The sequence below is a fragment of the Eubalaena glacialis genome, chromosome 5, assembly GCF_028564815.1.
Source record: "Eubalaena glacialis isolate mEubGla1 chromosome 5, mEubGla1.1.hap2.+ XY, whole genome shotgun sequence".
Classification (NCBI taxonomy): Eukaryota; Metazoa; Chordata; class Mammalia; order Artiodactyla; family Balaenidae; genus Eubalaena; species Eubalaena glacialis.
In genome coordinates this window covers 144,890,835-144,917,702 of record NC_083720.1, presented here as the reverse complement: position 1 = coordinate 144,917,702, position 26,868 = coordinate 144,890,835, and the positions used below count along the sequence as shown (strand labels likewise).

At 35.2% G+C, this 26,868-nt stretch overlaps 1 protein-coding gene across 7 annotated transcripts in view; it reads left to right on the top strand.

The window, feature by feature from the left end:
• CCSER1 (coiled-coil serine rich protein 1) overlaps positions 1-26,868 on the top strand; it is a 1,301,104-nt gene that overhangs the window by 162,800 nt on the left and 1,111,436 nt on the right. For all 7 annotated transcript variants that reach the window (XM_061191724.1, XM_061191723.1, XM_061191722.1 and 4 more), the window contains exon 3: positions 2,224-2,408. In XM_061191724.1, the coding sequence (XP_061047707.1) occupies positions 2,224-2,408 (185 nt within the window). The remainder of the gene's footprint in view (positions 1-2,223; positions 2,409-26,868) is intronic.

Below are 26,868 nucleotides of genomic sequence, written 5' to 3'. Positions count from 1 at the left end.
TGCAGCATTTAATCCATTCACGTTTAAGGTAATTATCGATATGTATATTCCTATGACCATTTTCTTAATTGTTTTGGGTTTGTTTTTGTAGGTCCTTTTCTTTTCTTGTGTTTCCCACTTAGAGAAGTTCTTTTAGCGTTTGTTGTAGAGCTGGTTTTGTGGTGCTGAATTCTCTTAGCTTTTGCTCGTCTGTAAAGCTTTTGATTTCTCCATCGAATCTGAATGAGTTCCTTGCCGGGTAGAGTAATCTTGGTTGTAGGTTCTTCCCTTTCATCACTGTAAGTATATCATGCCACTCCCTTCTGGCTTGCAGAGTTTCTGCTGAGCAGTCAGTTTTTAACCTTATGGGAGTTCCCTTGTATATTATTTGTCGTTTTTCCCTTGCTGCTTTCAATAATATTTCTTTGTTTTTAATATTTGCCAATTTGATTACTGTGTGTCTCGGCGTGTTTCTCCTTGGGTTTATCCTGTATAGGACTCGCTGTGCTTCCTCAACTTGGGTGGCTATTTCCTTTCCTAGGTTAGGGAAGTTTTTGACTATAATCTCTTCAAATATTTTCTCTGGTCCTTTCTCTCTCTCTTCTCCTTCTGGGACCCCTATAATGCAAATGTTGTTGCATTTAATATTGTCCCAGAGGTCTCTTAGGCTGTCTTCATTTCATTTCATTCTTTTTTCTTTATTCTGTTCCGCAGCAGTGAATTCCACCATTCTGTCTTCCAGGTCACTTATCCGTTCTTCTGCCTCAGTTATTCTGCTATTGATTCCTTCTAGTGTAGTTTTCATTTCAATTATTGTATTGTTCATCTCTGTTTGTTTGTTCTTTAATTCTTCTAGGTCTTTGTTTCTTGCATCTTCTCGATCTTTGCCTCCATTCTTTTTCTGCGGTCCTGGATCATCTTCACTATCATTATTCTGAATTCTTTTTCTGGAAGGTTGCCTATCTCCACTTCATTTAGTTGTTTTTTTTGGGTTTTATTCTGTTCCTTCATCTGGTACATAGCCCTCTGCCTTTTCATCTTGTGTATCTTTCTGTTAATGTGGTTTTTGTTCCACAGGCTGCAGGATTGTAGTTCTTCTTGCTTCTGCTGTCTGACCTCTGGTGGATCTGCCCAAATTTTTGAAAAGGTGTTCGGGAATTCCCTGGCTGTCCAGTGGTTAGGACTCTGTGCTTCCACTGCAGGGGGCACAGGTCGATCCCTGGTCAGGGAACTAAGATCCCGCATGCCTCGAGGCGCAGCCTAGCCAGCCCCACAAATGCATAAGCCAATTCCTTGCAATAAATCTTTTTAATATAGGTCTCCTACTGATTCTCTTTCTCTGACTGACAGATTTTGGTACTGGAGGTGGTTCTAGAGGAAAAGAATCTTAAGGATGAGTGTCTTAATTTCTGTTTCTGATAGTTCTTTGTTTTTAGTTTCCATTTTTATGTACAGTGAATGGGGTATTACTCAAAGTAACATATTAACAAAAATTAGGGAGTAAGCCATACAGCTATTTGGGAGAAGTATATCAGTGCAAAGGGTATGGGGTAAAGATTCTGGGGCTGGAGCGTGCCTGCAATGTTGTAGAAACAACAGGAAGTCCAGTATGCCCTAAGCAGAGTGAACAAGGGGCTGGAGGGCAGTAGAAGATGAGGTTAGAGAGATGAACAGGTGAGCAATGGGAAGCCCCCTGTGTGGGGGTTGGGAGTAGGGTCATATCATGCGGAACCTGGTAGCCCACTACCAGGAAGCACATCAGCTTTAGGATTAGAGAAGCAGTCGTGATCAATCTCACTTATGTTTTCAGTGTATCATTCTGGTTACCTTGTAGAAAATAGACTGTGTGTTGGTTGGGGAGAGGCAGGTGGGAGTAGGCAGGGACAGTAGGCTATTAGGAAGTATTGCAGTAATCAAGGCAAGCCCTGATGGAGTCTGTGCCAGGAAGTTAGTGCGGGAGGTGGTGAGAAGTGATCACATTCTGTATACAGTTGAAGGTAATGAGGACAGGATTTGCTTATATGATTTATGTGAGGTGTGAAGAAGCCAAGGATGACTAGAAAGTTTTAGAGGCTTCAAAGTGATTACATAGTTAAGTAAAGGACCACTACTAATTCAAAAAGTTTTCTGTGATTGAGAATTGTTGAATGACCCTAAGAGTTTTCCATTTACTTTCAATGGAACATTTATAAAAACTACATTTAAGCATTTGTATTAATTTTTATTTATTTATTTTTTAAATAGTTCTTGCCAGTAGCCTCAGTCCATACCGTGAAGGAAGATTTGTAGAGAGGCGACTGCGATCCTCATCAGAAGGAACTGCAGGGGGTAGCAGGATGATTTTGAAACCAAAAGATGGAAACGTAGAAGAAGTTAATAGTCTAAGAAAGCAGAGAGCAGGTTCATCATCTTCAAAAATGAACAGCATGGTAAGTATATACATCTGCTTGCATGTAATAAAATAATCCCATCTATTACTGGCAAGTTCATGCTTCTTGCACAATGAAAACAGACTGAAGAATAATCCCATATATTACTGGCAAGTTCATGCTCCTTGCAAAATGAAGCATCATATTTTTTGTTGTTGTGTTTCTTTTTTTAAAAAATTGAAATGTAGTTAATTTACAATGTTGTGTTAGTTTCAGGTGTGCAGCAAGGTGATTCAGTAATATATGTATATATACTCTCTCAGAGTCTTTCCCATTATACGTTATTACAAGATATTGAATATAGTTCCCTGTGCTGTACAGTAGGTCCTTGTTGCTTATCTGATTTATATATAGTAGTGTATACACATTAATCCCAAAGACCTAACTTATCTCCTCCCCATCCCCTTTGGTAACCATAAGTTTGTTTTCTATGTCTGTGAGTCTATTTCTGTTCTGTAAAGAAGTTCACTTGTATCATTTATTTAGATTCCACATATAAGTGATATCATATGATATTTGTTTTTCTCTATCTGACTTACTTCACTTAATATGATAATCTCTAGATCCATCCATTTTGCTGCAAATGGCATTATTTCATTCTTTTTTTTATGGCTGAGTAATATCCCATTGTGTGTACATGTATGTGTATATATATACACATGTATATATATGTATATGTATGTATATACATGTGTATATATATACATCTTCTTTATTCATTCATCTGTCGATGGATATTTAGGTTGCTTCCATGTCTTGGCTATTGTAAATAGTGCTGCTATGAACATTGGGGTGCATGTATCTTTTTGAATTAGAGTTTTCTCTGGATATATGCCCAGGAGTCAGATTGCTGGATCATGTGGTAATTCTATTTTCAGTTTTCTGAGGAACCTCCATACTGTTTTCCATAGTGGCTGCACTGACTTACATTCCCACCAACAGTGTAGGAGGGTTCCCTTTTCTCCATACCCTCTTCAGCATTTGTTATTTGTAGACTTTTTAATGCTGGTCATTCTGACTGGTGTGAGGTGATACCTCATTGTGGTTTTGATTTGCATTTCTCTAGTAATTAGTAATATTGAACATCTTTTCATGTGCCTGTTGGCCATCTGTATATCTTCTTTGGAGAAATATCTATTTAGGTCTTCTGCCCATTATTTGATTGGTTTTTTTTTAATATTAAGCTGTATGAGCTGTTTGTATATTTTGGAAATTAATCCCTTGTTGATATTATCATATGCAAATATTTTCTCCCAGTCCGTAGGTTGTCTTTTTGTTTTGTTTATGGTTTCCTTTGCTGTCCAAAAGCTTTTAAGTTTAATTAGGTCCCATTTGTTTATTTTTGCTTTTATTTCCATTGTTCTAGGAGACAGATCCAAAAAAATATAGCTGCGATTTATGTCAAAGAGTATTCTGCCTGTGTTTTCCCCTAGGAGTTTTATAGTATCTGGTGTTAAATTTAGGTCTTTAATCCATTTTGAGTTTATTTTTGTATATGGTGTTAGAGGATGTTTTAATTTCATTCTTTTACATGTTGCTGTCTAGTTTACCCAGCCTCACTTATCGAAGAGACTTTCTTTTGAAGGAAAAATTGGTTTGCATAGTTGATATCACAAGTCAGAGAGGCTAAGTTTTCACTTGAGACGCTTATGGGTCAAAACACATAGAAGCACACCAGGATAGCAACCCTTAAAACCTGTCTTTCTTGCTTCCATGGAAGGTGTGACATTCTCCATCCTAGAGCAAGACCCTGGGATATACAGTCTAAGAAAAATGTTGATCATGAAGACAACCTCTGACAACATCATTTCACACCATTTCTCCATCTCTAGCCACCTAAAAAATGCCCTGTTGTAAACCACACGTATGCCAGTACCACCCTTAGACCCCTTAGTGCAGGGGTCCCCAGCCCCTGGGCCATGGACCGGTACCAGTCTGTGGCCTGTTAGGAACTGGGCTGCACAGCAGGAGGTGAGTGGCGGGTGAGTGGAAGCTTCATCTGCCGCTCAGCATCACTCCCCATCACTTGCATTACCACCTGAACCATCACCCTGCCACCGGTCCATGGAGAAATTGGCTTCCATGAAACTGGTCCTGGTGCCAAAAAGGTTGGGGACTGCTGCTTTAGTGGATCCTATTCTTCCTGTCTTTCTATAGTTCCCACTTCACATAGGGTGAGAATCCTTGAGGGTCAAGGTGATATGCCCATCCAAAGCTTTAACACATTCCAGGTGACCGAGATTCCAGATTCCTGGTTCAAATTGTGGAAGCCTGCAGATGAGGGTAGAAATGGGGTATGTATAGGAGGGTGGGGTCTGAGCTTGCACTTGTGAGCTGGGGTGTCTTAGAGGTACTTGTATTAGCTCCCTCACAGTGTAGGATACAGCCAGGGTGGGAAAAGATGTGAGTGGACTGCAGCCTGGGAGGTCCATGAGGCCTCAGGCCTCACAAATATTGGGATGGGCTTGCCTTTTGGATTCAGTTTGCTCCCTTTCTCATGTGTCCTTTTTCAGCAGTGTCTTTGATTTTCTAGTATTTAACACTGCTTCTTTAAAAGGATCTATCTACCTACCTACTTATATGTGAAAAATGCTCGAAACTAAATCACTTATATTTATATATCTTAGACAGTTATATTTCAAATGAAAATATTAGGTCATCTAGTTCTGACAGTTGCAATGTGAAGAAGCCTTAAGTTACTGAGGCAACACTGAGTGATAGCAAAACCATTGTGTTTGAAGTTAGAGGTTCTAGCCACTAGGTCAGGCTTGGCCAGATTTTAATCTTGGACAAATCATCTACAGAACAACAAACGATAATGGGTTTCTTGCTTTTTTTTTTTTTTTTTCCTTCTTTTATGCTAAAAAATGACTATGTATGTGTGTATTTATATTTGCATATATAGAAAGATATTACATTATATTTCATCTTTCTTTCTGTTCTTTGCATTGAAAATATTATATTATTATTGTTGCAATTGATTTTTTTTGTCTAAATAGAAGAACATGTTAAAATAGATTTCCAGTTGATGCAACATTAAAAGTTATGGCTAATGAGTTATTATGAAACATTTCTCTTCACCAAATTTCTGTTATTCCTTTATAAAGATGTATTTATATTAATAAGTGTGCCCTGTTTATTACCTTTGCCCAAAGTTGGGCCTATTACTTATTCTTTTTATATCTCATGTTTTTCATACTACATTTATATAATTCTCCTCATAACATCACAAAATCATTATTCTTCTCCTCAGATACACTTTCAAGATTTAAAATTTTAAATGTCAAATATAAAAATGTGATTTTGTTAATTTATTTGAGGCTTTTTATAAATTTTCAAAAAGTATACCTGCAGTGATGTAGATCGTCCACTAGATGGCAGGATTACACCATTGCCATGGTAGGGGAGATTGGACAGAAACTTGGTTAAACTATTGTACATGTTCACTGGAGTCACAGGTAAAACTTGTTGAAATAAATACTGACACCCTTGAATTTCCACACGAAATGTATCAAAATTATGACCTTCTTCCTTACGACTTTGCAACTAATATCTCGATCTTTAATTAATTTATAGTGTCATAGTTAATTTAACATGCGTACAATGTATTATTTAGCTCTTAGCAATATAAGGAAGAAATGCTAGGATTTTTAGGTAATTTTAGCTATATGTGAAGCAAGTGACATATGTTTAGGAAATGATAGCTTTATGTGTGAGAAGATGCACACATTTTCTGTATTTCTTTCCAAAATAATTCAGGTGAATATGTGTGTTTAAGAATGCATCCATGGTTCAGTTATTCTTTTCTTTTAGAGCAATATAGTAACATGTATTGTTAATACTTATTTGAACCAAGGGAGTACTCTTAATGCTTCTCATATATTATCACATTCAGTCCTCACAATATTATGAGCTGAGTGATTCTTTTACTCATCATGTTTTGCAAAAGAGTAAAATAAGGCACTAAGAAGATAAGCAACTTGCCCGAAAACACAGATAGTAAGTGGCAGAAATAGGATTTAGATTTGGACACTCACTGTCTAACTTTAAATCCTACATGCTTTGGGGGGAATGTAATAGATTTAAAATTAATTTTTCATTTTTCTTGCATTATTTCTGTATAATGAAGTTAACACATTTAAGGCAATCTATGCTTGCTCTAAGTCTAGACTACAACCCTCTGTAAGAGATACAAAAAATAAACAAAATGTAGTACTTATTCCGGATTTAAAATGTGGTAATATGTCTCGATATGCTGATGAATGGTATCAATGTCTTTACTGAGAGATAGCTCATCCAAAAAGGAGCTTTGTCACAAAAGAAGATATTTATACTTAGAAGGAACTAGAGTATTTCATATAGGTCATGAGGATTTAATTCTACCAATGGTGTATGGCTCTGTGTCTTAAGATGCTGAGGGTTCCTGTGAATGACCAAAAATATTCCCTAACAGGTGAGATAGACCACAATTCTAGTGTTTTTGTACACTTTGGGGATATTTCAGTATAAAAGGGAAAGGGCAGGATGTATTAACTCTTCGAACATCAGTGGCTCAGAAGAAATTGGACTTTGCTTAAATTTATTACAAGAAATCAATATATATGTAACAATTTGATGAGCATTCAAATTTATTATATATCTTCAAACTGCCTTAAATAAAGACTTCCCTTAATTTTCCTCTGAGTAACTTTCTTGATACTTTCCTTAGGATGGTCCAAACATTTAAAAACAACTTTTCTAGAAGTAGACTCTTTCTTTACAGGAACTTTCCCTCCAGATTATGATGTATAAATGATTAAATGTAAGGATTTGTCTTGGTTTCTCCAGCAGCTTCACACAGTGAAGTCTAACTCCAAATATTTATGAGATCACCCCGCTCTAAAAAAAAGTATTAATTGAGGATAGATTTGTATGTGTTAAACAATATATAGCACCTGGCATCACTAGAGGAAGGAAAGTGCCTGAGTGTATGAGGAAGGATGAGCCAGGCTACATAAGAGCCAGCGACCTCCAAATTTTAGTGACTTCATAATATAGATTTATTTCTCGCTCTGGCTATGTGTTCATTGCGGAAGGTGCTGGAGTTCCATTCAGTATCTCCTCCTTCTGTATCCAGGCTGTTGAAGCAGCAGCTGTTGCAAAACACTGCCTTCCACTGTGGTAAAAGATCTCTGGAGGCCACACCCTAGTAATAAATGCTTTACCTGTGAGAGACTCACTTCATTTCCCGTTGAGCAAATCTAATCACCAGGCCCAAACTTGCCACAGAAGGGGCCAGGGAGTAGTCTCTTGCATGTGTCTGGATGATGTAGACCCAGATATGTATCATGGGCACTAATGACTATGATAGTCCCTAATAGTTTATTGTATCTCAGTTCTTTTAATTAACTGAGATTTCCTGCTTACCTCCTCCCTCGCTGTTGTCTACAGGCATCTGATGGGCATAAAGTCATTTGATTTGATGCCTCACACTGAGCTTGGTCATTGTGGTTCAGAAAGAGGAAAACATCTTTGACACTGAAGGATTCATTCTAACCACAAGTTTTGTCCTTTGAGATGTGCTCTCTTCCTGACTTAAAGGCCTTGAGATGTATATCTAAATTAACTTTACTTGACTCCCGGTTTGGGAATATTACTATATTTGGAAATACTTGTTTTTATTACATTAAAAAGCTGGTTTGGAAAGTTGTGTTAGCTTTAGCTTACTCAGCAAATGCATCCACAAAGTTCCCCTGGACTATCTGTGCTGAGCGATTCTGACAGAATTCACTTATGGCCACTTTTACTCTGACAGCGTAATTCCTCTCATTTGCAGTTTGGCATCCTGTTGCCTTTGTGTAGAAACTGTGAATAGCATAGTAAAAACATGAGCTGTAGGACTTCTTCTTTGAGAAAAAAAACAGTTACTTGCATATCAGCAGCGTCTCATGTTGTATCTTAATTCTTTGATATGTTGAAATCTAGAATATAAATATTATTGACAATAATTGATTAAGACTAATTAAGCCCTATGCTAAATAGACAAGCACTTAACTATGCATTCACTTTTCTTCTGGGGCCTACTGTTTTCTCCTTTGTTAGCGTTTTCTTTATTCATTCATCCATTCATCAATTCATTCACAATTTCTTTCAATAAATATTTATTTAGAACCTACTTTGAAGATGCAAAGATGAAAGAGACAGCCCTTTAGAATTTTAGAGTTCCAGACTGGGAGATATTAACCTAATCTTATCAATACACCAGATTTAACCATTTTGACCATCTTAAAATTCAGAATGGGTGGGGCATGCTTGATTTGGATTGTGACCATTGATATCAAAAGTAAAAAAGGATTAAAAAAGGGCACATGAACTCCCGTATCCCTAATTTACATATACTTTATCTCACATGCTCAATTGACACTATTAATTATGTACATAACTCCCTAGCGTTTTTGGCTAATTTCTAACATTGAGGACGATGCTAGTGCTGAGCAGGACCTCTGGGAGGCACTGGGACAGTAAAGAAGAAAGTACAAAATTAATGTTTAAAGAATCACTTTCAAAACATCCCACCTCTACCATCCACTAGGCAAAAGAGCTCTCCTGGGCTTGTTTGGTATATGCACTTTCACACTTTCATTTTGTGGCATGAAAGTTGTTCAAGCTCAAAATTAAGAGCAAGTGAAAGATGATGATTATAAGATCTGATTCAAGGAGTTTCTCCTCTGAATCCTGATATCTTAAATAAGACTTTCAAATACGTAAAAATGTTAATGGCTTTTTGAGGGTTAAAATAATGATCTCAGCTTTTGATGTAACATTGTGAATGGAATTAAAGCTAATATCATTGCATGCTACAAGGACATTTAATGAGAAAAGGAAGTCATTACTATATTTAAGAAAATGGGAGCATACAAATCATTCTCCTTAATCCTCATGTATTTTAAGAAGGAAAATCACAAGTATCACTCATTAAACATGCAATTACATTTGTTGATAAGTAGTATATTAATTTTAGACTAATAGCCCTAATCCATAATGCCTTTATTGATTTTTCTAGTTACTAATGATATCAATGTTCTTCTAAGTGTATCATGTGCATGGCACTCACCACTTAGTTATTTGAATATGTTTCATTTATTAGATTTCATTCAGTCTTTTAAATGGAAGAACTTTTGTGTATATTAGCATTTCTTATAGCACTTAGTAAAGTGCCTGGTGCACAATAAATATGGGTGAATTAAAGGTAAAATTGCTAATTAGGTTGTGATATATGTTGATATAGATATGAATTAAGGCCTTTAGAACAATCACTGTGTGGTGTCCTTATGCACATTTTTGACATTTTAACTTATTATACAAATGTACAGATGTTTCTATGATGCATTGTTTGATAAAACTGGTTTTTGATGCTAAGCATTTGATCAAGGCCATACCACCTTTGATATTGTTCTAGTAGAAGCGTCATTCATTTTAGGATAATTGACCTTACAGAATGGTTTCCAGGATCATATCAGTACAATACTTATGGACTGGCCATACAAAGAAGACAAGACGTAGTCAATTGTTTGTGATATTATTGGAGAACCCATTAAAAAAATGTAAGTTCTGAGTCAAATATGTCTATAAGGTGATATTTAAAAATCCCCTGTGTATTTTATCTACTCCAACTCCATTTCTTATCAACTTATAGATTCAGAATTGCCTTTAAAAAAGAAGAATTGGATAAAATATTCCATTCATTTTTTTTCATTCTAGCTTTTGGGATGAGTCATTTTTGTTTAGAAGCGGTCACAATTTGTATGTTTGGTGCACAATGCTATGAATAGCTTATTCAGAGAGTTAACTCACTTCATCTTAAATGACTTTAAGAAAAGTTGTAAGTAAATAAGTGCAGTATCCTAGTTATTACCATTTCTCTTCATACAGTTCACATGAAAATGTCCATAGCACCTAATTTTTCCCTCTGTGATTACATTTTTAAAATTTACTATAAATGTTTTAGTTTGTTCAGGCTGCTATAACAAAATATCACAGACTGGGTAGCTTATAAATGACAGAAATCTATTTCTCACAGTTCTGGGGGATGGGAAGTCCAAGATCAAGGTGGCAGCATGGTTCCTGATTTGTAGCCAGCATCTTCTTGCTGTGTCTCACCTGGTGGAAGGGGTTAGGGATCTCTCTGGAGCTTCTTTTATGCAGGCACTAATCCCATTCATGAGGGGTCCACCCTCATGACCTAAGCACCTCCCAAAGGCCCCCCCTTCTAATACCATCATCTTTGGGGATTAGAATTTCAACATATGAATTTTGGGGGAATACAAACATTCAGGCCATAGCAATAAGCAATCACATTGTAATAATAACAATGCTAGAATATATTAAAAGCTTCATTAAGAACAATATATATTCCTATTTATTATTATTTATCAAGGAAATAATTAAGATGGACAATAGTAGAAGAAAATTAAACATTTTTTCTCTAACCACACTATATCTAGGATACCCGTTAGACAGTTTATACCCCTCTGAAATTAAGAAATTGGAAAATTAAGGTTGTTTACCTTTTATTCTTGGGATTAGAATGCAAAGATGTCAGTTTTACTTTTAATTGGTTCAGTTCATCTCAGTTTTCTGTAAGATGCAAACTATTTTATGCCTTGTTTAGGTAACCCCATGAGCTGACACAGCTTTCAGAGTGTGAGAAAGAATATTTATTGATTCAGGATCCATGGCAAATCTCTGACCATCTGAACACTGCACGGTCTGTAACATAGAATTGACCTTGAGTAAAATAACTATCTTTTCTGAGGGAATAGTCATTGGAATTTGAAGTTTTTACATTATTCTAGTTACACAATAAAGAAAAAAATATTCTTCCTAGGGTTATTCTATTATTTTGAAATCTAAATACAACATATTAAATTAATTTTAGTAAATTAAAAAAGCCAAACAAAATTTGACTTCCAAGGTCAAGAAGTATATTATTGTAGTAGAATTATGTCTAATATTTTACATTATAGTCAGTTTATAGAAAAGATATAAATATTTTAATATATTAATATTATTTTTCAAATAATTTAACAGTCAAGACAGACATTTATAATAATCTCACAAACCATCATATTTGCAATTCAGGATAAGAAAGTGTGATTTACAAATGAATCATGCATATACATTTCACACTTTTCCTATGTGATGATCTTTTTGTTTAGTCACTCCTAATTTAGAGTAGCTGTCATTTTATCACTTTTATAATTTAATTCAGTGATCATTTCACTCTAGTGCTAAAAGTTTGCTCTGAAATTCCTCCTTTGTTTATATCTTCTATTGTTCTAAGCTTGTTACATTCAACTGGAAACAACCCAAGTACCTTTTTTTGTTCCATCTCTTAGGCTCTTTATTGTATACGTTTGTAATTTCCTTACAGAATTATGATTTTAATGCTTGGCTAGTTGTTTTCAACACTACCCAATGATTAGTGTATGTGTCGGTGAGAAACACAAAGAATTTTTTTTGTCAGAGAAACTCAACATGAATCAGAGCTTTTATCAGTTGTCAAGAGACGCAGGTGAAGCAGGGAGAGATCTGGAATACCGTCCAGCTCCCCAGCTCCTTTCTGCATCTGGTGGGCACTGGCCCAGATTGTTGGATAAAGTTTGCATTGTTAAATGTATAGAATCACCTCATTGACACAGAAAGAGCCAATCAATATGAAACATCTCATTGTTTTTCTTTTTAATTATAGTCACCATGCTGTACACTACATCCTCAGAACTTATTTATCTTATAACTAGATATTATATATATCTTATATATATCTTATAACTGGATATCTTATAACTAGTTATCTTATAACTATCTTATAACTTATTTATCTTATAACTAGTTTTCCCCTTTGACCTCATGAAGCATCTCTACTTTATACTCAAATAGTTAGATAGCATACACAGACATTTTCCAGGGAGTCATATCCCATAAATCTCTAAGTTCCAGCTTTATTTTTCATAAGCAGTCTCACTTAAACTCCCTTATAGTAAAAACCATTTAGTTTTGTGGTTTGTTTGTTTGCTAATTAGGTCAGTCATTACTGTGTTTACAAGGAGCTGTTTCCAGGAAGCAAACTTCCTGGAACTCTGTCTCAGAGAAAATGGATCACAGGCCAATTGCTTATCTCAGGCACCAAGTGTAAGCTTTAAACACCCTCCTCCAACTATCCTGTTCTTGCCACCCACTCTTAGTCTTTTTCCCATCAGTCCCCCATTTCCTCTGATCTTAGAGAGATATGTGTCCCTGCATTCTTTCAAAGCAGTGGTTTCTACTCGTCTTCCTGATCTCAACTCCTTACCTCCTTAAGAACAGTCATCATCAGTATGTCTCTCATGCTTGCTTCTCTGGTTTCTTCTCCATCTCTTCACCGCTGTCAGTTTACAACACTGCCAAGTTTCCCAGCCTGAAGGAAATAAACAAAAGTTAAAAATTTCCATATCCTGCTTGCTCCTGAAGTTCTCTTCCCTGTCCCTCTTTTCCACTACAAGGCAAACTTCTCTAAAAGAATAGCCTTCTCTTGCCAAATGCATTTCCTCGCTGCCCACGGAGTCCTCAATTTCATGTTTTATTAGCTCTTGTAATGTGTAGTTTCTCAACATGGACACTATTGACATTTTGTCCTGGATAGTTCTTTGTTGGGAGGTGGGAGAGGGCTGTCTTGTACACTGTAGGGTGTTTAATGGCATCCCTGACCCCTCCCCATAAAATGCCAGTAGAACCCTCAAGTTGTGACACCTGGACATATCTCCAGATGTTGAAACATATGCCTTGGTAGGCAGAAACCACCCCAATTGAGAGCTTTTCTAAAGTCATTAGTGACTTTGCCAGTTTTCATATTCTTTTTTTTTCAATCTTCATCTTTCTTGACTTCTCTTCAGCATTTCATACCGTTGAGGACTCTATATACTTATCACTTCTCCTTTTGCAGGGTTAACTGTCCTTTGGTTATTCTCCTTTTCTCCTTTCAGACTCCTTTGCAAGCTGCTTTTTTCATACTCTAAACAGCTATTACTTGGCATTTGGTTCTTGACCCCCTTTTTTTTTTTTTTAACCTGTTCTACCTGAAAACTTAAGATGTAGGTGAAATGACATGTGGATTCCAAATGGAAAGGCTGGGAATCTCTAATATATCAGAAATCTGACAAAGCCAATATGCATTGAAAAGCACAATGTATTAGATTTATGGTAATAGAATAAGAGCTCGTGAAAAACTATTTGCATAAGGAAAGTAGTTGAAAATCCAAGGACTGAAACTTTGGAGTGAAACTGGAAAAATATGCAGAGAATTGACTTTTGCCCTCATAGTTCATGGCTTCTCTCCCTTTTTCCCCCCGTCTATGTTACTATCCTATTTCAGTTTTTATACACTTATATTTCAGCCTCCTTTTAAGATACTCCAAGGATTCTCAATCCTTCCCTTCTGTTTCTAAAGCCATATTGGAGAAGCAGCAATTATTGATATATCACTTAAACTAGGACCTCCCTATTAGAGTCTGTGTAATATGTTGCAGTAATTAAGTCTACCCTCACTACCATCACCCACAATTATGCTTTTTTTGGTTTTGTTTTGTTTTCAAATTGACAGCAGCTTAAGTTGAGCAAAAGACAGATAGTGGCAAAAGTTGTGTGCATTGTGCAAGCAGTGTATATTTGACCTTCCAGGACACTTGGCAACTACCAGAGAACCACACATAGCCCACTTCTGTCTTACTCTCTTGCCTTTCACTGCTGTTTCTGGTTTGTCTCCTTTGGAGCTTCCTGTGGATTGTGCCGCAGGCTGGCTGTGGACCAAGAGGCACTTGTGGTGTGCAGTGTGTGTGCTCAAAGGGGAGGGTGGAGTTTTCATCATGATTTCAGAAGGGAAGAAAATCTATAAAATACCTTTAGTTCCCCAAATTATAAGAAAAGTAATAATTTCATAAAAATGTAGTAAATTAATACATTCTTAAACAACTTTATAATATTTTCATGCTTTTTCACACTTCTTTTTTTCCCAAATGCCTTTAGTGCCTTCTAATATTTAATATCTTATAAGAATATGCTTTTTAATTTTCTCTTTGTAAAACTTGTCTGGAATAAAATCATATTGCTTAAGAACCAAAGGCAAACTATTTCTCCTAACACAGAAACATGATCAAAATAGACAAATTTGCAAAATGAGAGTTCTTTTTGTGTCCATTAAGCACGACTTTAACTTCTTAAATAAGCAAGTATGGTGTGATAAAAGGAGCAAGCAATTGGAAAGAGGGCACCAAATTCCAGTCTCACTTTTTTCACCTAATAATACTACCTACCTTATAGAGTTGTTGTAAGGATCAAGTACTATATTTTATGTGAAAAGGCTTTATAAATTTTAAAGTGCTATATTGATGAAAATGACACGTATTTATTAATAACATGGATTAAAGCCAGAAACTGAAATTAAATAATATTACCTTTTCCAGTAGCCATTTAGAAAGGATAACATTTTAAGAGCCAAACTCACCTTTAAAGTATATCTCATCATGACAAGAAGTTGAGTTGGCTCCTTTAAGCCACAACAAAAATAATCCTTAAAATATTCAAGTTATTTATATGTTAGTGCTTTATAAGGATAATCTGCTATTTACCTGATTTCTCATTTGTGTATTTTCCAGAAACTCATACATATTTCAAAATCAATTTATATTGCTTAGAAAAAAACTATTTGAGAGGTACACTTAAGATTTGCATATTCTACCATGTTTATGTTACCCTTTAATTAGAAAGTTTACTCGACCTAGTCATTTCCTGATTATGAAATTAGGAAAAAAGCATCTGCCCTAAGACAGGTGTCTTGGCTTTTTACAAAGAAATTTAATTTGCATTCTCTGTTTTCTTAAATAAAAAGTTTAAACATTGTGAACATTTATGTGAACACTCACATAATAACTTGATAAATTACTTATTTAAAAGTATCTTCTGTTAAATCTTAAGTTAATTTTATCCAAAATAATAATAGGCAATGACTTCAAAAACAAAAAATAAAGTTGAAGAAAATAGTGAATTATAGAGTACCTTATTTATTTTACCTTAAAAATAAATTTTGAACTATAGTGTATTTACTAGTAGTACTAGTCTGTCCTGAGATAACTTAAGATCCCTAAACATTTGTGAGAGAAAGTTTTATGACACATTCAAGTTTTTGCTTTTGTCTTTCTTCTTTCTTCATTCTGTTGGAAGAATACATCTACCAGTAGGATATTCAGCTTGAATATTTGAACTACATGAATTTTAATGAGGAGGGGAGTAACCAGCTGTCACATAGTTCATATGATGTATTAGGTGCTGGTTGGGATGAGACAGTATATCTCAGCATGCTGTTGCCTTCAGTAGATTTATGTTCCAAAGAAATGTGGATACATTAATACAAATAGTGATTTCAAATGAAAAGATCAGCCACCTAGCTATGGTTCATGAATCACAGTGATTCTCTCTCTTTTATTTTTTAATAATAATGATAATAAAAGTATATAGAAACTATCACTGAGTCGAGTGGGTGCCAGGGTACACTGATCCTAAAGATTTAACTTGACCCAGCAGTCTACTGGAAGCTGCTATAGCTGAGAAAAAAGAACTAATCAGAGATGCTGGGCTTACATTTAGAATAAGAGAAAGGAACTATTAATGCGTGCTCTTCTCCAATAGCATTCATCTCTCTAGGAAATCCTGCATGACAAAAGAGAGTTGGAACACTATTAAGTTTTATAAAGTGATACTATAGTTCCTTGAAGGGAACTTACTGTTATGCAGCTGGAAGCCTGTAAGGTCTGTTGACTAAAGAAGTTCAAAGATAGCCACTGTTGTTCAGTATATAGTTTTGTTTTGTACTTTTTGATTCAGTGCAGTGGGCTTGAACATAAAAGAAGCTAACATCTTGAGCTTTTCGTGAGTCTCTCCTTGTTGTCATAAGTAGACCATTAGGTAATTTTAAGGAAATCAGAACTGTTGACCCATACAAATGATTTTTACAGAAATTGCTTTTGCTCTATTAAAACAACATAAAGTGATTTTCTGATTTTTGACACTATGACTTTGCTGAAAATTCCTATATTCATTTAAAAATAATCATTTTGCCATAAAAAAGCAAATTATTCTGGTTCAATAAGCAAACATATTTTACTAAAGCAATGGATAAAAACTTCATTAAAAAGTCCTTTTTTTTTTTTTTTTTCACTGAAATAGGATCACATTAAGAAAACCGCAGTAGAACTGCTAAGGGTAAAGCAGCAGCCCAAATTGAAGAAAAATTCAAAAGACGATTCTATTATATGGCCTTAATGGGAAAGCAAAGTGAATTTTCAGTTGAACCCAGTGCTAGCTATGTGCCCTGGATAAGTGTTACACACTGTTTGAAGGGGATGGTGACCAAGAAGAGGAGGTCTCTTTACTTGTGGCAGCAGAGTTATATGATATTAAAAAAAGAAAGTCTAGGTTTCCTGTGAGGGTCATTGAATTCTTACATTCTAAAAAGACAGATTCCTTACTCACAAGGACCACTAACTAGAATAGGCAGGAAATTACTGGTTCTGGAATGACTATTCCATGTCTAAGTAATGTATCAAACAGTAAGCAGCCTACTAACAACTCAGAAAAATAGAAATGAGAGGGTATACAGTGACCCTCATATTCACAGGTTCCAGATTCAACCAACTGCGTATGGAAAATATTTTTAAAAATTCCAGAATATTCCAAAGAGCAAGACTTGAATTTGCTTGGCACTGGCAATTATTTATATAGTATTTACATTGTATTAGATATTATACATAGTCTAGAGATGATTTAAAGTATATGGGAGGATCTGGGTAGGTTACATGCAAATACTATGCTATTTTATGTAAGGGACTTGAGCATCTGTGAATTTAGGTATCCAAGGGGGGGTGGTCCTGGAACCAATCCCCTGCAGATACCAAAGGAGGACTACAATTAGCTTTTAATTATTGGCAAGGCAGCACCAAGATTTAAGTAAGATGAATTCAAATTATTTCTTTAGTGAAGAACATTGTGGACTATCTACCTTGAGCGGAAACTGGGTTAGGCATTGCGTATTTAAAGAAATGTAAAACAATTTTTGTTTTTGTTTTACTTTTTAAGGTTTTATCATATCTTTGTTCAGATAATCTCTTTCCACAAACTGCCATATCCACAAAACAGAACTTGTAGGAAGTAGAACTCAGATGAGTAGAATGAGCTGTTTTCCCCTCTGTCTTTTCTTCTCTCTATCCCTTTTTGTCTACCTCTCCTTAGCTTCAACTACCTTCTCAACAATAAAAATAAAATATGACTCAAAATAAAATTTAGTTGGGTATCAATAGTATCAGATTCAAGAGAGCAGATAAGCTAGGTATTGCTACTTTTACTATTCCCTCATGTGAATCTTGTACTTTAAAAAAAAAAAAAGGTAACCAAATTTACCTTGGGACTATACAACAGCAGCATTACCTTGGTTATAACATGCCACTTTAATTTTACTAAATACATTTTACGTTTATTTTACAATAATTTCATATTTATAGGAAAGTTAGAAGAATTGTACCCAAAACTGCCTTATATCCTTTACACAGTTTCATCAGTCATTAAGTTTTACCACATTTTTTCCTCTCTTTCCTCTTCTCTCTAACACATAGACACATACATCATTTATATTATTTTCCTGAAGCATGTGAGAGTTATTTTACACATCATGACCCTTTATTCCTAAATACTTCAGCATGTATTTTCTGAGAACAAGGATATTCTCTTACGTCACAGATTAAGTATCAAAATCAGGAAATTTAACCTTGACACGTTGTCTTGTTTAACATAAATCCATATTCAGTTTTTCCTAGTTGTTTCATTTTTTTAAAAAATCCAGGCTCCAATCCAGAGTCATGTGTTATGTTTAGCTCTCAGGTATCTTTAGCCTCTCTTAATCTGGGACAGTTCCTCACCATTCTTTATCGCACATGCTATTACCGCTCATGACAGTTATTTTGTAGAATGTTCTCCAATTCATGTTTCTCTGGTATTTCACTATTAGGTTCAGCTTATGCAATTTTTGGAAGGAAAACTACATGTGTGATATTTGTGTTCTTAGTGGATCACATCAGGAAGTATATGATGTCAGTTTGTATCATTACTGGTGATGTTACACTTGATCTCTTGGTAAAGATGGCGTTTACTAGGTTACACCACTGTAAAGTTGTTATAGTTCCCCTTGTTAATTAATAAGTAATCTCTGGAAAAATATCTGAAGCTATGTAAATATTGTTTTCCACCATTTTTTACCCAGAAGTTTTAGTATCCATTGATTCCTCCCCAAATTATTTTGTTCTATGTTACTTAGTACTGATTTTATAGCTCTGTCATCTCTTCTGTAATGAATATCTGGTCTTGAATAGGCTAACACTGGGTGATAACTTTATGCAAGAGGGCTACCTTATAGCAAGTACTGTATGTGTCTGACTAGAGCTTCCAGCTCTGGGACTGGAAATGTTTTACTGAATACTTTTATACTCTACATTGGTATTATGAATTTCAGGTTATCTACCTATCCCCTAATAATTTCAAGAGGAACTAATTGACCATGAATGGTTTACTGTTAAACCCTATACTGAAATATGTGTTAAATTTTATTTTGGGTTGAGTTACTCTTTTGAAAGAAAGAAAGAAAGAAGGAAAGAAAGAAAGAAAAAAAAAGAAATTTGTGTATCCATACTATTGCATTCATTTATTCAATTAATGTTTATTAATTATCATTTAAGTACTAGGTTGTGTTAAGCCCTGGATATTCAGTAAAAACCTCAAAAGGGTCTAGGCTGCTAGAGGTCTTAGGATGTAGCAAAAGAAAAAAAAGTAAAGAAACATGTATAATTATGTTATACATGCTTTTAAGGCACTATTAGCAGGTTAGTAGAGTAGTGGCACAAAAGAGAGGTAACAAAAGGTTTCATAGAGTAGGTAGTGTCTTCAAATAAGAGTAGTTGCTGTAAAAGTATAATTTTTTTTTAACATCTTTATTGGAGTATAATTGCGTCACAGTGGTGTGTTAGTTTCTGCTGTATAACAAAGTGAATCAGCTATACATATACATATATCCCCATATCTCCTCCCTCTTGCGTCTCCCTCCCACCCTCCCTATCCCACCCCTCTAGGTGGTCACAAAGCACCGAGCTGACCTCCCTGTGCTATGTGGCTGCTTCCCACTAGCTATCTGTTTTACATCTGGTAGTGTATATAAGTCCATGCGACTCTCACTTCGTCCCAGCTTACCCTTCCCCCTCCCCGTGTCCTCACATCCATTCTCTATGTCTGCGTGCTGTAAAAGATAATTTTTAAAAGTTGAAAATATGACTTACATACATGTCAAAGATTTATTTAAAGTAATTAATAGGGGAACCAATAAAAATAAAAGCTTGTTCAAAGAGGATTTGAGGAACATGTTATTAATAAGTTTAATAAAGAAATATTAGAATAAGACTGTTAGTTTGATTATAAAACTGCATAATGTCTTCCAGGACAATAAACTGTAAAATTTGGGATGATCTTTGCTACTGGACTGAAAACATTTGTATCTCTATTGGATACAAATCTACAAGTTAACACATAGCTTCACAGAGTCTGAACTCTTAATTAATAGCCAATAGCAAAGTCAAAAGCAGGGCGGTCTCCTCAAGAATTAAATAAGCTGTCAGTTTGACCTGGAGAGATGCACAGTCATCCTCTCAGCCTTATCCTAATATTTGGATATTTTTTTCTTAACGTTGTTCTCTTTGATCTCTTAACTATATCTTCCAAAGATTATTTTATCATTGTTATATATTACTATATTATAAATATAACTATATGTCTGTTACATATATTAATATCTTTATAAGATTATTATTGATCTCAGAAAAAAGGCTGATATTATTTTCTATTATGGACTACTTATTTACTTTTGTGTTAATTAATATTAATTAATTGCGTGTGCCTCCTTGAGCATAATGTATTGAGTAACTACTATCTGGAAATGCCATTAAGAAACATAGGAACAGATCTCTTAAAAGGTCTTTAGGGCTTCCCTGGTGGCGCAGTGGTTAAGAATCCGCCTGCCAATGCAGGGGACACGGGTTCGAGCCCTGGTCCGGGAAGATGCTACATGCCGCGGAGCGTCTAAGCCCATGCGCCACCAACTACTGAGCCTGCGCTCTAGAGCCCGTGAGCCACAACTACTGAGCCCGTGTGCCACAACTACTGAAGCCTGTGTGCCTAGAGCCCGTGCTCCGCAACAAGAGAAGCCACCACAATGAGAAGCCTGTGCAACGCAACGAAGAGTAGCACCTGCTCGCCGCAAGCAAAGCCCGCGCGCAGCAACGAAGACCCGACGCAGCCAAAAATAAAATAAATAGAAATTAAAAAAAAAAAAATCTTAAAAGCTCTTCAATCCTGAGACTGGGACACTAAGCCTGCCTTTCCATGAAATTTGACTTGTAGTACCTATAAATTTTGTGCATTTTTTTCTTCTAAGGTCTCTAAAATTTGGTTAAGTCTCTGTGTTTCCAGGAAGTAACTAAATTTAAGAGTATATAGTTCTTTCCAAGAGACTCTGAGATGTATTTCTTGAGAACGGTATTTCTGGTTTGTGCATACTAGGTGTCTAAGAATTGTTTTCCTTTTCAATGGGCACAAAATTTTAATTAATTTGAGCTCCCAAATAGTCAGAAGACAGATTTACAACAATAACAAAATAATAAATCAGATTCTCTGTTGTCTCTCCTCTGATCGAGATGAGATCCTTATCATCAACCCAACAGAGATCATCAAATCATCAGACCATTAAATTAGATACCCTACAGACAGGGAATTATTGGCATGTAAAATCATACTCATAGACATATATATTTTTGGCTACGTGGTTAAGGCTGGCTTCGGTCCACTGCTCCCGAGTCCATCCCCTGGCTGTGGAAAGAAACACAGCTGAAGCCATAGGGTGCTTAACTACTCAGATGTAACTGGCTTAGTGGTTTGAGACCAGAAACAGACTCAGCAGTCTTGAGGCTTCATTGTGGAAAGGAACACAGCCCTAACCAGGAGTTTGACAAGAAACAGATAGAATAACAGAATTTGTCAGAAGCAAAAACAAACATGCAAACAAATTCATGCAAAATCAGAAGAAAGAAAAAACATAGAAAAGCAGAAAGTCAACAAAAGTAAAATGTTATTGCCACTTGGAAGTCACTTTGGGACCCAAGAAAGGACATGCCTGGACTTAAATAGACTGTGAAGTGACTTCTCCAGCAATGTAGTTTAATTGGCTCTGGCACATGAATCCACTTGGATATCTCAGTGGTGCCTCCAAAACTGTCAAGGTATAATTTTCAAAAGCTTAAAATATAACTCTATACAAATATAGATTGGACAAGAATCAGAGATTTACTCAATTCATTAAGAGAGTGTACATAATGGTAAATTGGTTCGGAGAACATTTGAGGAACTAGGTATTTATAGCAATTTAATGAAAGGATGTTAGAATGATATTGTAAAATGAATACAAAACCAGTTAATTGTCCTACCGGTGAGTCACCCATTACCAGACAAGAGCGTGTATATCTCAATTGGATACAAATCTACAAGTTACCATGTAACCGCACTGAGTCAGAACCCTTGATTAGTAGTAAATAGCAAAATCAAACAATGGTATAATCTACAGAATTCAGTAATTCTTGGGAGAGCATTTTAAATAATGCTTCATTATGTAGTAATCTTCCTGGCCCTGTTTCTTAGTTTTGGATAATGGTTCTTAACACATCTATTGCCCCATGGTGAGCTCAAGAGAACAGCAGTTTAGATCTGGAGCAATTCATGAGTAATTGCATTAATGTGTGAAGCTTTCCTGTAAGGCAGAAGTGTTGGAAAAGAGCTGAGATCATACAGTGGATACGGAGGGAGGATAGGGAACAGCTAGGTCAGGGAGAGTCAAGAATTAAGATAATATGAATTTTGTAGGAATTCGGGAACCTTTGATGGTTTTAAGCAAGATAGTGGTGTAAAAATATATGCTTAGAATTATTGTTCACCTAATTTTAAATGACTTAAATGAGTTCAGTAGGTAGCTATAGGTTATAATGATAAATACCTTACATGGAAAAATGGCAGTGATTTTTTGTTTTATTATTTGAAAACAAAATAGCATATCGCTTTTTCTTGACATTTGAGGTAAACTTTTTATATTCCTATTTGGTTGAGACACTGCTGCTAAATTAAAACTATTCTCTCAGCACTTAGAGTTTCATTTTATGTATTCAATTTTGTATTACATTTTACTTTTGTTTCTTTCTAAAAATTGTGAAATTGTGTAGTTAAAAACTTTGCCATTAGTGAATAATTACTGAATAATTACTAACCTATCAATTAAACCTCTTGTGGAACATAGCAATAAAGATATTCTTAGGAGAAGAACACTGATTTATGCCTATTTGGGCTATTTTTCTTTACTTGACAATGTGTTTACCTTTCTTACATTACAAAGTATATAATTATACTTAGCTACAAAGTATTATAATTTATTAGCTACTGAAGTCACACAGCCTAATTTACGAACATCCCATTTTTCTAGCCAAGCCATTTTCTTTGTAGTCACTCACCAAACTTTCAACCTGTAAGATGTCCATATAACCTTGCACTCAGGATAGTATGAAAGGTGACACAAGATAATAGGAGTTTATAGAAACAGAAAATCTTATTTATGTGCAGTGGTGGTTGTGAGTGTAGGGATTGATACTCTAACTGCATTGTGATTAGCAGTGTTTTTGTTTTGTTTTCTGTGTGTTCATTCTGGAATCGGATACTTTCTTCAAAGTGCATCTTTTTACTAAATGTGGTAGACATGAAGGAACAAGGGGATAAAGATGCAATCTGTCTGAGCTGATTACAAGATTCTCTTCTAATCAAGGTGACGTCTTACGATTAAGAAAGAAAAATTAACTGTCACATAAGCTTTTTAATTGATAGTAAGGGAAGTGCCGTACTTATTTTCTAAACTGCTTTCTAAAACAGTTCAGGGAGTGAACTTAGACACCAGTCTAATTAATTAATGATGGGTAGATTAGAAATGAGAAATACAAACAACCATGTCTGTAAAGAAGGAAGAAGCAGTGATTTACATATAAGCTTGCAGGTCATAATTATGTTTGAATATTATTAGGGGATATTCAGATCATTTTTTTCCTGATGCCTAAAAACATAGGCTTTTTATGACTATTTCACCTATGATTTTCATAAACATTTTATAACATTTTTCCTCTTTTTTAACCCTCATCAAAGCAGATATTGGGCTGGCCAAAAAGTTTGTTCAGTAAATGAGATATGTTCAATAAAGTTCTTGGTAAAAATGAAAAAGATGTCTTTTATTTTTACTTAAAACTGAACAAACTTTTTGGCCAACCCAATAGTCACTAAATTAGTTCATATTTAAGGATAGGGAAATTGTCAAGTTATATTTATTGGGAGTTTATTATGTATCATGGATTACATAATCACTTTTCATGTGAGAAATATTATTGTGTGTTCACAATTCTTTCTACAAAAAATTCTCACTAAAGAGCTCTTTGCACTTTTATTAAATGGCTGGAGTCATTACAATTTTCTCCGATTGAACTGAATCCTGCCTTCCTTTAGCTCATGTCTAGTTCTCTGATGCAACATATACGTCTAGTCCTTCAGATATTTGAAGTGTCTTAAAAAACATTTATGGCATTTTTAAAAAATAAGGAGGCTTAAAACCTGCATATTCTTTCAATATTCAGAAGCCTCACTGTTTTCTCTATTCCATTTATAGTCTTAGGAAAAAAAACTTTTAAAACAAGTAATATCCATTTACAAATAGCATAAATCACATATAATCTGCACACTGAGTAGAGAATGATAATTCATTTTTTTTTGGATGTTAGACCCTGAAATTTCTTGAAGTTGAAAAGTTACTTTATTATTTCCTATTTTGACTCAACCATGGAAATTTTCACAGAATGATTACTTTGTCTATTAGCTTGATTAATTTAACTGACAAAGGACCAAAGAGACAATAGAATTATTTATTTTAGTTGTATAGATTTGGTTAAAGATTTCTCTTTAAGATAACAGATGTGTAGAATGATATTTCAGATTCTAAACCTAGGATTCTGCATGGGTCATAAGAAAATATAAAATAAATAAAAACACTTGTGACCAAATTGAGCTAACAATTCTGTGCTTTCATTCATAGAATATTGTTTAGTCTCAGCCAGTTTTTCTATCTGTTCTTAGGGTTAATTTGAAATATTGGTTTTAAGTAAAAATAGGAACAGCGGGTTAAGACTTCAAAATAATTTTTTTTAAATTTCTGATTGCCCTTATCATCATGCAGGAAGAATTTATAACACCCTGGTCCCTATCCTTGAGGACATGTGTCTGAGATTTGTGTTTCTGAGTTGAGGTATTGAGTAGAGAAGTTTACTTTTGCTCATATTGTCATGAAAGTAGTCATTTCTGATGATGATGTGTGCATGTGTGCACTTTGCTAATGTAAATCCAATATGTGAAAACACATTTATAAAACTGAACTTGGAAGCTCTTATTTTTTGTATAAGATTTATTTTAAATACCTTCAGTAAAAAAATCCCTCTTTTGCATTCATCAGCAGCAAGAACTCATATTTATTAAGGACCATCTATAGGGTGGCTTCAAGTCTAGAATCAAACGTGAACACATAATAGATGGTTTCTTGATATAATGTTATAAAATACAAGACATAAGAGTCATACAAGTCATACTTGGCCCAGAAAATGAGATGAAGTGAAAAGGAAATAGAACTTGGAATCAGAAAATCTGGATATAGCAAGGTACTTAACTCTCTTGTATTTTCACAACTCTGAGCTGAAAAACCTATGTTTTCAATGCCTATTTCACATAGTAGTTGTGAAAATTAAATGGGGTTTAAATTAAAATACGCATATTTGTCAATCAAACTGATAGCAGCCAAGTTAAGTTTCTGTTGTGTATATATGTTAGAGGGGGACCTTTTTAGTGAGGGCTGATTTCAAGATCTCAAATCCCGGTTCAAATCACCATCCTTAGCAGAGTTTCAGCCATGGCAGCTAGCAGCCTTGAGCAGCAGGGGGCCTCCTAGAAGCCAAGCCAGCAGCCAGATTTGTGAGCAGTGTTTTTACAATGTGGGAATAAAATCACTCCCCTGGTTGTTCAGAGTTTTAAACTGAAAGACAAGAAGTTCAAATAATAAAGACAAGGGGGCCTTGAAACCTCTTTTACTGGAAGACCATCTACCTGGAAAATGTCGTGATCCTTCATTTGCATCTAGTGTTGAGATAATATTGTCTGGCCTTCACAAAAAAAACCTATCTCTATGACTAACTTTGCTTATATCAGATTCAGTAAGGCCTGAACTTCTGTCCTCTATTTCAGTGTACCAGAGGTCCCTTCACGGATTATGCCTGTGAGGGGTGGAGAATGCAGAAAGCAGGATAGGGCAGAAGAATAAATGGCACTGATCTGTAGCAGTGACCTTTCAAGCTGAGAAGGTCCTTTATATTTGTCCCAAATTGAGACAACGGAAGCATTCTCTATACTTTCACACTGACCAGTAGATGCAGGCTGCCATGAGAAGATATTGTGACCCACCTTGGGTGAAGTAGCAAGAGCTGAGAGCTGAGGCCAAGTCCTGGAAAGGGGTTCAGTTGAGAGCTGTTCATTGCCAAAACACAGCACCTGGGGGAATGCATGTGTCAGTCCCAGATGTGGGGTTCCAGGGAGTATACCACTTTAGCTGTCATGATATCTAATTTAATCTTCTCAGGAGGCCCATTATCCTTACCCACATTTTGCAAATGAGGAAACTGAGGCACAGAGATTAAGAGCCGAAAAATGTGCTAATATAGTGGTTTTTAATATTTTTTTTCAGGACCCCTTGACATTCTTAAAAATTATTGAGGACCTGAAAGAGCTTCTGCTTATGTGGGTTATATCAATTATTTTTTACCATACTAGTAATTGAAACAGACATTTGAAAATATTGTCGTTTTCAGATAACAGTAATGAACTGTTTATATGTTAAATAAAACAATTTTATGAAAAATAACTATTTCCTAAACCAAAAAAAATTAAGACAGTGGCATGGCTTTACATTTTTGCAAATCTGTTTATTATCTGGCTTAATAGGGGACAGCTGGGCTCTCAATCTATTTCAGCTTTCAATCTATTGCAATATGTTGTTTTGTAAGAATATTAGGCCTCACACCTTTCCAATATGTAGTTGGAAAAGGATAGTTCCTTACTTAAAGTTAAGTTGGTTGTGGGATCTGAAACCATTTCAGTGAACTTTTCATACTCTGAAATAAATGATGCTGCCAATCTTCATATTATACTCTTGTGAAGCCCTTCTTCTCTCATTGTTCTTCAA